The 13692-nt window shown below is 38.8% G+C and overlaps 1 protein-coding gene across 3 annotated transcripts in view; it reads right to left on the bottom strand.

The window, feature by feature from the left end:
* The window catches only part of MBOAT2 (membrane bound glycerophospholipid O-acyltransferase 2), a 145687-nt gene that overhangs the window by 98023 nt on the left and 33972 nt on the right, over positions 1–13692 (bottom strand). For 2 of the 3 annotated variants that reach the window (XM_031008144.3, XM_055377458.2), the window contains exon 2: positions 2548–2693. The exons of the other annotated variant lie outside the window; for it this stretch is intronic. In XM_031008144.3, the coding sequence (XP_030864004.1) occupies positions 2548–2693 (146 nt within the window). The remainder of the gene's footprint in view (positions 1–2547; positions 2694–13692) is intronic. 3 annotated transcript variants of the gene reach the window in all.

Raw genomic sequence — 13692 nt, 5'->3', positions numbered from 1 at the left:
TACATTGTTTTTTTAGACATAATTATATTGCATACTTAATAGACTAGAATATAGGGTAAATATAACTTTTAAATGCACTGGGAAACCAAAAAAGTTTGTGTGACTTGCTTTATTACAATATTCACTGTATTATGGGGGTCTAGAATCAAATTTGCAACATCTCTGAGGCATGCCTGTATATTTACAGAGTACTAACATGTTTTCCAAAAGGGAAGTTGTCAAAATCAATAGCAGATACGATTGCCTTTGAGCCTACAAAAGAAAGTACTGAAATGCAAATCAAAAGAATATATCCCTATTAGTTAATTCCAGTTAGCAAAGAGTTATCTTACACATGGTACAGAGGCATAAACAATCCCTCTTTCCAAAGAAAGAATACAGAAAGCTTTCTCCTTTAAGAAAAAAATAGAGAACTCATTTGAAAAATAAAAATAAAAATCCTGGCTGGGCACAGTGGCTCATACCTGTAATCCCAACACTTTGGGAAGTCGAGCTGGGCAGACTGCTTGAGTCTGGGAGTTCAACACCAGTTTGGACAACATAGCAAAACTCCACCTCTACAAAAAATTAGCCGGGTGTGGTGGCACACAACTGTAATCCCAGCTGCCCAGGAGGCTGAGGTGGGAGGATCAATCACCTGAGCCCAGGAGGTTGAGACTGCAGTGAGCTATGATCATGTCACTGCACTCCAGCATGAGCAACAAAGTGAGACCTTGTCTTAAAAAATTGAAAAAATAAGAAATCCTGGTTATCACATATAATTTGAAGTACTTCAGACTACCTGACATTAACAATGTCGGGTTACTTGTGACATTGTGTTATAAGGCATCCAAGAAGACTTCGCAGCAAGAGAACACTTCCTCAGTAAAAGATTTCTAGGTAAAGAGATGCCTCCTCATCTTTGGCAGTACCTCCATGTTACACAACTGTAGGAGATACTGTTTATATTTTTATCTTCTATTCTGTCTCCATAGACCACAGAGTGAATGGTGTCCCCTGGAGTTGGCCAATATGAACTACAAGCCCTTCCCAATGCATTATGAAAATATGCTACACAAATATATACTGAATATCAAAGTTATTTGTGGATGAAATGTATAGACTGGGATATACTTTAATATACTCTACAAAAATACGTTGGAGAAAGGATAAAACAAGAATGGTGGAATTTTAATAATTGTTGAAGCTGAGTGATGGGCATATGAGGGCTCACTATATTGTTCTTTGTACCTTTGTGTTTGAAAAGCACCATAATCAAAAGTTTGAAAAATATACACTACTCCATGGCATGATTTATGAAAAGTTTAAATAGTATCACCTGAGAAACCTTAAAAAACTGTGATGACATAAATGTGATGTCAATGAAGCAAAAAAGACCAGACTTGGGTCTTATTTAAGAGGTCATATTTAAATCTCAATACTAACCACTATCTACCAGGGCAGTGCCTAGCACAGGTAATATGGCAGAGACTGAATAAATTGTCCCTAATTAATTTTTCATGAGTTTCTAGGAAACACTTGCAATTGCCACAGGCAAAAATTAGATTAAGAAATATCAGTGTATTCCAATCCTCATAACTATCAAAAACAACATCCTAGAACAAACACAGAAGCATCATCAAAGTCCCACAGATTCTACACTCCACAACAGAAACTACTAAGGCACAGACCAAGTGAGTGCATTTTCAACCTCTCAGGGAATTCTGATATCAAACAACAATCTGCAAAAGAGCAAGCCTAGAAGTCCTTCACTGTGAATGGCGAACACTATAGCAGATGAGCATGCAGCACAAGCGCTCACGTAAGAAAGCAAGCTCAGGAAGAGACCACAAAGAGACTGCCGCTGAGAGTTTCTGCTGTTTTGCCAAGACAATGTGCCCTTCTGATTTCTTCAGCATGCACAGCTAACATTTGTTTGTTACTTCCTGTAACAAACAGGAAGTACAGTATTTCTGTATTTAAGGCTCTCGGAGTATCCCTGAGGATTGAGAAAGAGACCTAATGAAAGAAAACACCAACATCCATTTGAAAAGTCAGAAATAAAAGCTTTCCATCATAAATAATTCTTCCCCAGGAAGAACAGACAAATGAACAAACAAAAAGCCTCTTTTTGCTAATGGCAGAATCTAAAAAATGGCAATAAAATTCTATCAATAGTCTTTATCAGGCTCTTAAAAGCTACTTGCCCAGAGAAAAAACAGGCAAACAAACAAAAACACATTTAAATGGCTTTTCTGTCAGTATAAAAGATTTGCAAAATAGGTGTAAAGAACTACTCATGACAGAATCAAACGCCTTTATATCCTTTTCATCTGTCTTTCCACAAATTATAAATAGTAAATTTTCCTCTAAGACTAAAGAGAGAGCGAGCCCATTTCCCATTCGTTATTTTTTGTTTCAAAAATAAAAATATGAAAGTTGGCCTGGAGAAAAAACTTTTTAAGTAAATATAAGAACAAAACCCTACATAATGTATCTTTCCACACACTCAATTCTCAAATACATCCAAATAGTCTTCATTTTAAAAGGATCAAAATAATTACTTACCATCCAAAGCAAAAAAGTGCAAGATAAAGGCCCAAAAGGGTAGCAACTACATGTCTTATAAAAGAGCTAGTTTTGCTTGAATGTAGATAAGTTCGAAACCAAATGGCTGCTAGCAAGGCAAAGAGTTGGCACACTACAAAGTTGACCTGTAAAGAAAAATTAAAATTTTGTATTAGCAACACAGACCTGAATTTTTCATATCATGTTACATTGAAATTCTCAGGACAAAAACACCAAGGTTACACAAAAATTGACCTTCCAAGTTAACAAAACAAAAACAAAAATTGAGGGAAATCCCAAGGATGAGCCTCAAGTTCCAAGCGATGGGCCAATGCCCACCAATACTGTCTCTGCTAGACCTGGCAGGAGACAGGTGTGGCCACGTGGGGAGAGGTGTAGAAGGACACCTGGAAAAATCTGGTTGACACTGGTTTGCAGACACAGAAACAAAAAGCCCAGGGCACCTATCGGTTAAAGGGAAGAGAAACTTGTTTTAATGACTGAGGGAACCCTGTAACCCGTGAAAAAGAGGAGCACTAAATTTCTTCGCAAAAGCTCTGGGAGGGGTCAATGTCCCCAAGTTCCCTGAGACTATAAGGGCACCAGGGCCTGGAGGATCTGGTGGGATGCAGGACAGTCTATGGCAATAGGAGTAAAGGGGAATCTACTGTGGCCTAAACATCACCACTGTAGCTGAGCTCTGAGGCATCTCAAGGATTGGCTCCCAAGGGGAAGGAATGAATTAGATAAGGGACAAAGCAGCCTTCGAAAAGCTCAAGTCCACCAACCTCAATTTTTAAATTTCCTTATAGTTCACTAGGAACTAAACTGTTCTTGACTTATAGAAGTGAAATACACTCTGGTAAGACTGCTGCTGCTCTCTTCCCTCCAAATAAAAAGACTGAAAATAAGAATCTCTCATGGTATGTAAAGATAGACTGGAGAAAAATCTCCATTTCCTTTTTTTCTTTCTTTTTTTTTTTTAAGACAGGGTCTTGCTCTGTGGCCCAGGCTGGACTGCAGTGGTGAAATCACAGCTCACTGCAGCCTCTACCTCCCGGGCTCAGGCAATTCTCCCACCTCAGCCTTCCAAGTAGCTGGGACTACAGGCACACACCACCATGCCGAGCTAATTTGTGCATTTTTTTGTAAAGACAAAGTGTCACTATGTTGCTCAAGCTGGTCTTGAACTCCTGGGCTCAAACAATCTGCCTGCCTCTGCCTCCCAAAGTGCTGGGATAATAGGCATGAATAATCACACCTGGCCAAAATCTCCATTTCTCCCTTATGAAACATATTCTCATAGAATCTTAGGAATAATAGGCCTTAAAGTCTATAAATAAAGGAAAAAATCCATTGACATTAGGAACCTGCAAAAAAAATACATAACAAAACAATCAGTGTTTCAGGCACCTAAATTGTGAACAAATCACACTATCTACATGTAGCTATTTCCGTAGACCCATAGAAATATCTCTGCCTAAAGACACAGACAAGTATGTTCTCTTTCTCGCATATCAAGGAGAAAAACAGTAGAACGTTGTCGTACACTGTCTAAGAAACAATTGTTCTTTAAAACAGACTCAATAAAAGCAAAATGTCTTTCCAAAAGGTTCTAATACTTCCTGCCTTCTAAAGGGTTCTAATGGCATTTTTTTTAATTAAGCAAAAAGTGAATAGAATGGAAAAATTTGTGTTCTTCATATTAACTACTCACATCTACACGGCTTCTTACAGTTTAAAACTTTGTTTCAAATATCTCTTATTTCTTTCTTTTTCAGATAGCTCCTAATTTAATTATTATAACAAAAATTTACTGAGCATCTACTATGGGCAAACATGGGAAATCTAAACATGCATGAGTCCCAGTCCTAGCTCAGGATGACTTTAGAACCTAATGGAAAACATAAACATATACAGAAGGAACGTCAACCCAACATCAGAGTCTTTTTAATGGTTATATAGAACATCCTTCAAGACACCACAAGAGAGCAAGCCTGAAGGGGTGCCTGCCACAAAGGATGTGAGGGGCAAGCAGGGCGGGCAGCATTTCCCAATCCCGCTGATCTCCACAACCATAGGAGGGGGCAGCTTCCCCTCCCCCATTCCATATCAGTCTATTCATACATTACAAGACAAAGTATGATTCTTTCCAAGAAAGAATATGTCGAGGACCACACACATACAGGATTTTACAGAATCTTTGAAATCATCTCTTTTCAACATTGTCATCGTTCAGATAAAGAAAATGAGATCAGGCCTCACACTGGACACTGAATCAAAATCTTTGGGGAGATAGGCCCAAAAATATGTATAAAAAATAAAATGGAAACACAGGTTCTTATGATCCTCAAGGTGTGAGAAGCACTCTGTTGGACAATAAGGGAAAGGGCATTTTAAGGAAGAAAATAACATGAAGGAAGCACTTGGACATGAAAGTGCAAACGCACCACGTGGCCAGGGATCATGGGAGATGAGGCTGGAAGCGGAGTGGTTCAGAAGTGAGGGCTTTGTATGCCACACCACAGCGTTTGAGCCCGTAGTGATGACAAAACCATGGAAGATTTTTAAAACAAGGAAGTGATGAGATTGACCCTCCACCTCTACATATCCAGAACTCTTGGATATCCATGAGAAACTATGAACCACTCAATAGAAAACTGGGCAAAAGGAATGAACAATTTACAAATATCAATGTCCAATAAAATCTGAAAAATATTCTCTCTCAACCATAAGTAACGAAGTGTGAAATAAACCATCAGTGAGGCACTGTCTTCCGCCTCTCAGTGCTGCTGGGGACATGAGAAAGCTGGTGCTCTACACTGTTAATCTGACTGTAACTTGGGGCAGCTCTTTAAAGAAAATTGGACAATGGCCACCAAAACTTAAAACATAATATCCTTTACCAAGAAACTGAACATTTACAACTTTACCCCAGATAAAGTGCACAAAAGCACAAGAGGCTTAGGCACACATGAAGATCCACTACACACTGTCAGAGCACACATGCACAGGGCCATCCACAGGGGACTGTTACACAAATAGAGCATTTCACATCTACAGAGAAGCAGCATTTCCATTCCCCATCAGTAGGGAAAAAAAAAAAAAAAAAGCTAGATATTTCCCATCAGTAGGAAAAACAAACCTAGATTATCCAATTAATGTAACTGGGGTAACTGGTTTTCCTTTTGGAAAAAACCAAGTTACACTCCCGTTTCATAAGCCACGCTGTTAATATTAATCGTGTGCTTATGTGGCAGGTATGAGTACACACCCCTCAAATCTCCACCCGCAGGGGGCATAACTGACCAACAGCATCATCTGCAGCACACTTGATACCCATCACCAGGCTCATGCCAAGGCCATGCTGGGACCTCCTTAGAACTTCACTTCTCCACAGCCAGGCTCCCTGCCCAGATTCATGCCAAGGCCATACTCCCTACAGCCTGTGCCTCCCCCTGCCCAGTCTTCCTTCCTTCCCCCTCTCCTCCAGAGGGGACTGTCCTGCAGTCCGCAGCTCTCCCTTCTTCTGCCAGCTCCCCAGAGCACTGTCTCATAGACAACTTCCCCAGCTCATCATTTGCTCATCTAATTGCTCCTTGGCACCTGCTCCTCAGAGGACCCAAGCTGACACAACACTCTAAGCAGCTTACATTTATAATCTATTTAATCTTCACAATAACCCTATGAGGAGAACTCTACTATTATCTCCATTTACCGAGACTGAAACAGTTTAACTAGTGTAACTCATTACAAATCAGGTAGTCTAGATCTAGAATTTGAATTCCTGACCACTGCATTATACTGCCTACCACATTTAAAAACAAACCCCAAACAGAATAATGGTCCATAAACAACTGTGATGGTCTTTAGTACCAGTCACCTATATCTGATTCTCTTCTCCTTCTGGGTAGACAGAGGATGTATTTCCTAGTCCCTTGTGGGGACAAGTTTTGGTTGGTGAATTGTTAGCAGAAGTGATGTGTGTTGCTTCTCGGCCAGAACACTTAACTGCCAGAACAAGAATCTTCAGAGTTGTTCTATCTGCAATGTTCCAGAAATGCTGAGGTGCAAATTACCCTGCCAGTCCATGAGTGGGCAAGTAGCAAGAGGGACCTTTGGTGTTTTGAGCCTGTGAGATTTGGAGATAGTTTATTACTGCAGCATAACCTAGCTATGAAAACTAAAACTATATACATATATATCCTAGACAAGAATGTAAGAGATTATAATCTTATGTGATATAACAATAATTTAATATAAATTTTATATATTGAATGGATTTACTCATAAAAATTAAAAACTTCTACAAAACAACAACAACAAAAAAACTAAAAACATCCTAAGTAACAATGTGGAAGGAAAAAGAACCTATATACACACATGGGATACGTAACAAAGAGTTAGTATTCAAAAGGTAGAAAGAACTCCTAAAAGCCAGTAGGAGAAAGATAAACATCAGTTCAAAGATCAGGGCCGAGCGAGGTGGCTCCTACCTACAATCCCAACACTTTGGGAGGCCAAGACAGGAAGATCACTTGAATCCAGGAGTTTGAGCCTGGGCAACATGGTGAAACCCCATCTCTACAAAAAAATACAAAAATTAGCTGGGCATGGTGGTGCACACCAGTAGTCCCAGCTACTGGGGAGGTGAGGTGGAAGGATTGCTTGAGCCTTGGAGGTCAAGGTTGCAGTGAGCTGTGATCACGCCACTGCATTCCAGCCTAGGCGACAGAGTGAGAGCCTGTCTCAAAAAAAAAAATTGAGGCGGGGGGGCAGGGGGAGGGAAAAAACTAACCGGAAAGTCACAAAAAGAAACTAATTTTTTTTTTCTTTGAGACAGTTTTGCTCTTGTTGCCCAGGCTAGAGTGCAGTGGCACGATCTCAGCTCACTGTAACCTCTGCCTCCTGGGTTCAAGTGATTCTCCTGCCTCAGCCTCCCAAGCAGCTGGGATTACAGGCATGCACTACCACGCCCGGCTAATTTTTGTATTTTTAGTAGAGATGGGGTTTCTCCATGTTGGTCAGGCGGTCTTGAACTTCTGACCTCAAGTGATCCACCCGCCTTGGCCTCCCAAAGTGCTGGGATTATAGGCATGAGCCACCACACCCAACCTGAAACTAAAAATTAAAATTAGATTTTTTAAAATGCGGTGAAAATAATTATATAAATCTGTATATTTTGATATGGAAGATTACCAAGAAATACTAGTAAGTGAAAGTTACGAGTTGTAGAAGAAAAATCCAAACTATGTATATACATTCATTTATTAAATATGCATTTATTCTGTAATTATGAGCCTACTATGCTTTTACTATGTGCTACACATTAATATAGTGTCCATATAGTCCATTTATATATACCATACTTCACTAACTGTAGGTGCTCAGTAGATACCAGATGTGTGCCAGGCAGTGCAGCGCACTGTGCTTTACAAGAAGGGGTTCATGTAATAATCACAGCCACCTTGCACAATCAGGTACCCTTACTCCAGAGCCCATGCTATTCTACTTCCATATGCACAGGCCCAGAAACACTAGACACTAAACCACTAGATGCTGTCACCTCTAGGAAGGAGGTAATGGAGAACGACAGGGACTTGAAATATTCCAGTATTTCTAATACTACACGTACAATGAAGCCTCCTGTGCAAACCCCTCCTCTGGCCCTATTCCTTCCACCCCTCCCACAAAGAGTAACTACCAGCCTTAAGTTTGCTGCAGTATTCTCGTGCATATTTTTATACTTTTGCTACTTGTGTATTTTACATATTGTATTGCTTTGAATATTTTAAACTAAAAATGGTGTAAAACTGAACGTAAGCTTCTGCAATTTTTTTCACTTAATATTACATTGCTGACATTTATCTATGTTGATACACATGGCTCTACCTTACTCATCTTGTGTATTATATTTCATTGTGTTAACACCCAGAGTAGAACCTCCAAGTCAAGCAACATCCACTTGACTAAGTATTGCTAAATTGCTCTCCTAATTATTTATCAGCAATGTGAGTTCCACTGCTCCATATTCTTGACAACACTTGGTACTGTCAGACTACTAATTTTTGCCAAGCTAATAAATATAAAACATTATTTCTCTATTTTTTAAATGTGTATTTCTCCTGATTACTAGCCAGGATGAACATTTTTCTTATGTCTATTGGACATTTAGTTTTCCCTTTATATCCTTTGCCCATTATTCTATCAGCTTGTCTTTTTCTCATTGACTTCTTTAAAAAGAATTCTTTATATATCTGAAACTGATCTTTTGCAAATAGCATCTCTCTCAGTCTACGGCTTAGTCTTGTATCTTTGTTTATGGTGTCTTTTCCAATAGTGATTTCCTTTACGGTCTGTGAGCTCTTTAGCTTTTTATTTTTGCAGTATACATACAACTGTATTACACGAATACATGGATGCGCATCAATGCACTTCTTGGTTTAGTTTTTTTAAAAAACAGAAAATAGTTCAAGTGTAATTATATCATTGAGTAAGAGAAACCAGGAATTCTGAATTTTCCACTTACGGCATTAAAACATTTATCTATACCTATTTCCTACTTAAACCAAATACCTTAGCACTCCCAGTGCTAACATTTTCCATTCCTGTGTAATAAATTTTATTACATTTCCCGAAACCTAAGGTATCCTCAATGCTCATGTGAGATCAGTGTTATCTCTACTTTAAAAGGAAACAGCAAGTATGGCAGATGTGGGACCTCAACCTCTGCGATCTCCATCTTACACTTTTTTCTTTTAGTTCCCAAGTTGAACCTGATCTTATCATTTTTAAATTTTTACTAAGGGTGCTTACACTTTAATTAACACGTGGTTAAAAAATACAAAAATGTTATCCACAAATTTACATTCTGTCTCCACAAAAGATTGTTATATTTTCTCCAGCTTTATATGCTTTAAATTTCCTCCCTCTTACTAGAACACGAGAAAGGAGTTTCTAGGGTATTTAAAATGCATATCAAACCATACACTTATATGTAATTGAGCAATCTTCTGAAAAGATCTGCACTGTTCAATATGATAGCCACTAGCCACAAGCCCATCAACTGCCACACACGCCCAACAAAAGCTTGTTAATTATCTCCACATCAGAATTAAGCATTCTACACTAAGCCAAAAATTAACCTATAATAATTTTGGAGTAAAAAAACCTTAAATTTCAATATAGCGCAAAGTGATTACAATCTTCAACAAATCAATAAAAACAGCCCCAAAAAATCAATTGTTACATCCACAACTCTACTGATGGAATACAAAATATGTTCTAATTTTTTTTTTTTTTTTTTTTTTTTTTTTTTTTTTTTTGAGACGGAGTCTCGCTCTGTCGCCCAGGCTGGAGTGCAGTGGTGCAATCTCGGCTCACTGCAAATTATGTTCTAATTTTTAAAAATAATATTAACGGATTTTTGATAACATATTCTTAACTAGTCCCTCCCAAGGTGAACAGCCAGTCTTTGTGAGACCCTGCATTGATGGAAAGGGGAGTGAGGAGGCGTGAAGTATACAACCTGATGTGAAAGATCAAAGTGTATATCAAAGTTCAAAATGCGTATCAAACTATACACTTATTGCTGAGCAATTTTCTGAACAGATCTGCATTGTTCAATGTAATAGTCACTGGCCCCATGTGGCTATGAGCACTTATATGTGGTTATTCCAAATTGAGGTGTGTTTTGACTGCCAAATACTCAACAGACTAAGAAGACATAGTATAGACAGACAGAACAACCTTCAGTTTCAAGCGCCCTGTGCTGGAATCTTATCTGTGGAAGTTTAGCTGTGTAATAATCATCTGACAGCTAGTTAGAAACAGATTATTGGATTCTAGCTCCGTAACTTTTTATTCCCCAGTCTGAAATGAGACCTTGAATTATTTTTTTTGTTTTTAATTTCCCAGGCAAAACTTATGTGCAGCTACATTTGGAAAACAAGAGTCCTCATCAACCAACCTCGCAGCCACAAACCAACTTCAAAGTTAAGTAAAGATGATAGGGCCCAAAGGCAAAGGAAAGAACCATTTTTTACATCTTTATGAGATAAAACAAAGCCAAATAAGACATCATAACACATCCACCAGATTGCCAAAAGTTTAGTGTCACAATACCAAATGCAGACTACAATGCAGAGCAATGGGATTTCTCATACGTGGTCAACAAGTGCTTTAGAAAAAAATTCAGTATTTTCTTACAGGATTGAAAATAGTCCTACCCATGACAGAGCACTCCAATACCCATGTGTCTAACATGGGGACTAGGAGAGGCATGTACAAGAATGTTCAATACAATGTTGTTCATAATGGCCAAATGCCAAGGAAAAATAAAACCTTTAACAGCAAAATGGCTAAATATATTCTGGTTTATCTATACAATGGGAAATCACACAGAACAACGAAGATGAAGAAACTATAATTTCTAGAAGAAACCATACATCTCAAGTCAATTCAGAGGAATATATACAACATATAAATGTACTTCACAAAAAGTTCCAAAAAGCAAGCAATAAACCATACTGTCTGGGAATGCCTACATAATTGACATGAAAATGACAATCACTGAAGTCACTGAAGTGTTTACCTATGAAGGGAGAGAACGGGTTATAATAGTGACAGACAACAAGGGACTTTTGTGGGCTGGTAATGTTTCTACTTTTTGCCCAGGGTGGTTACACAGATACTGACTTTTAGTTTTTTATTAAACCTTATGTATTATTAACAGTAACACTATGTACTGTAATAAATAGACACAAAAAATATGTAATGGCTCTAATGAAACAGAGGTTCACAAAACTGTCCAAAGCAGATACCCTGCTCAAAGAGCTTCATTCGAATAAATGGAAACACAAAACATTCTTGGATGGGAAGACTCAGAATCATAAAGATGTTACTTTCTCCCTATGTTAATCAATAAATTTAAGTCCATACAATAAAAATGTCAATAGGATTTTTAAAAAAGAAAATTTGATTTTAAAACTAATATTGAAATATAAACATGTGAGATAGCCAGAAAATTTATGACCTTCCTTTCACAGACTAGAACACATTTTTTAGAACCTAGAATGATGAACAGATGAACAGACAGATCAGTGAAATATAACTAGAATTCCAGTGATAGATCCAAACACATAATGGGTATTCAGAATATGATAAAGACAATATCTGAAATATTTTGAGTATAACACAAACTTTGGAAACAATAAAAAAAATAGATACAACTTCATCACATAAATATAAAAAATTCCTTCATGGGCAAAACACCATAAACAAAGTCAAAGGACAAACAACAAACTTAAAAGCTATAGTAGGCAGTTCCAAGATGGCCGAATAGGAACAGCTCCAGTCTACAGCTCCCAGCGTGAGTGACGCAGAAGACGGGTGATTTCTGCATTTCCAACTGAGCTCTGAAGAGAGTAGTGGTTCTTCCAGCACAGAGTTTGAGATCTGAGAACAGAGAGACTGCCTCCTCAAGTGGGTCCTTGACCCCCGAGAAGCCTAACTGGGAGGCATCCCCCAGTAGGGGCAGACTGACACCTCACATGGCCGGGTAGCCCTCTGAGACAAAGCTTCCAGAGGAACGATCAGGCAGCAACATTTGCTGTTCAGCAATATTTGCTGTTCTGCAGCCTCTGTTGCTGATACCCAGGAAAACAGGGTCTGGAGTGGACCTCCAGCAAACTCCAACAGACCTGCAGCTGAGGGTCCTGACTGTTAGAAGGAAAACTAACAAACAGAAAGGACATCCACACCAAAACCCCATCTGTATGTCACCATCATCAAAGACCAAAGGTAGATAAAACCACAAAGATGGGGAAAAAACAGAGCAGAAAAGCTGAAAATTCTAAAAATCAGAGCGTCTCTCCCCCTCCAAAGGAATGCAGCTCCTCGCCAGCAACGGAACAAAGCTGGATGGAGAATGACTTTGACGAGTTGAGAGAAGAAGGCTTCAGATGATCAAACTTCTCTGAGCTAAAGGAGGAAGTTCGAACCCATCACAAAGAAGCTAAAAACCTTGAAAAAAGATTAGACGAATGGCTAACTAGAATAACCAGTGTAGAGAACTCCTTAAATGACCTGATGTAGCTGAAAACCATGGCATAAGAACTACGTGATGAATGCACAAGCTTCAGTAGCCAATTCGAACAACTGGAAGAAAGGGTATCAGTGACTGAAGATCAAATGAATGAAATGAAGCGAGAAGAGAAGTTTAGAGAAAAAAGAGTAAAAAGAAACGAAAAAAGCCTCCAAGAAATATGGACTATGTGAAAAGACCAAATCTACGTCTGATTGGTGTACCTAAAAGTGATGGGGAGAATGGAACCAAGTGGAAAAACACTCTGCAGGATATTATCCAGAAGAACTTCCCCAACCTAGAAAGGCAGGCCAACATTCAAATTCAGGAAATACTGAGAATGCCACTCCTCAAGAAGTGCAACTCCAAGACACATAATTGTCAGATTCACCAAAGTTGAAATGAAGAAAAAAATGTTAAGGGCAGCCAGAGAGAAAGGTCAGGTTACCCACAAAGGGAAGCCCATCAGACTAACAGTGGATCTCTCGGCAGAAACTCTACAAGCCAGAAGAGAGTGGGGGCCAATATTCAACATTCTTAAAGAAAAGAATTTTCAACCCAGAATTGCATATCCAGCCAAACTAAGCTTCATAAGTGAAGGAGAAATAAAATACTTTACAGACAACCAAATGCTGAGAGATTTTGTCACTACCAGGCCTGCCCTAAAAGAGCTCCTGAAGGAAGCACTAAACATGGAAAGGAAGAACCGGTAACAGCCACTGCAAAAACATGCCAAATTGTAAAGACCATCGATGCTAGGAAGAAACTGCATCAACAAATGAGCAAAATAACCAGCTAACATCTTAATGACAGGATCAAATTCACACATAACAATATCGACTTTAAATGTAAATGGGCTAAATGCTCCAATTAAAAGACACAGACTGGCAAATTGGATAGAGTCAAGACCCATCAGTGTGCTGTATTCAGGAGATCCATCTCATGTGCAGTGACACACGTAGGCTCAAAATAAAGGGATGGAGGAAGATCTACCAAGCAAATGGAAAACAAAAAAAGGCAGGGGTTGCAATCCTAGTCTCTGATAAAACAGACTTTAAAGC

Source organism: Gorilla gorilla, chromosome 12 (genome assembly GCF_029281585.2).
Source record: "Gorilla gorilla gorilla isolate KB3781 chromosome 12, NHGRI_mGorGor1-v2.1_pri, whole genome shotgun sequence".
In the NCBI taxonomy this organism is placed as follows: domain Eukaryota; kingdom Metazoa; phylum Chordata; class Mammalia; order Primates; family Hominidae; genus Gorilla; species Gorilla gorilla.
Note: the sequence above shows the minus strand (reverse complement) of the source record. Positions and strands in the feature narration are given on the sequence as shown.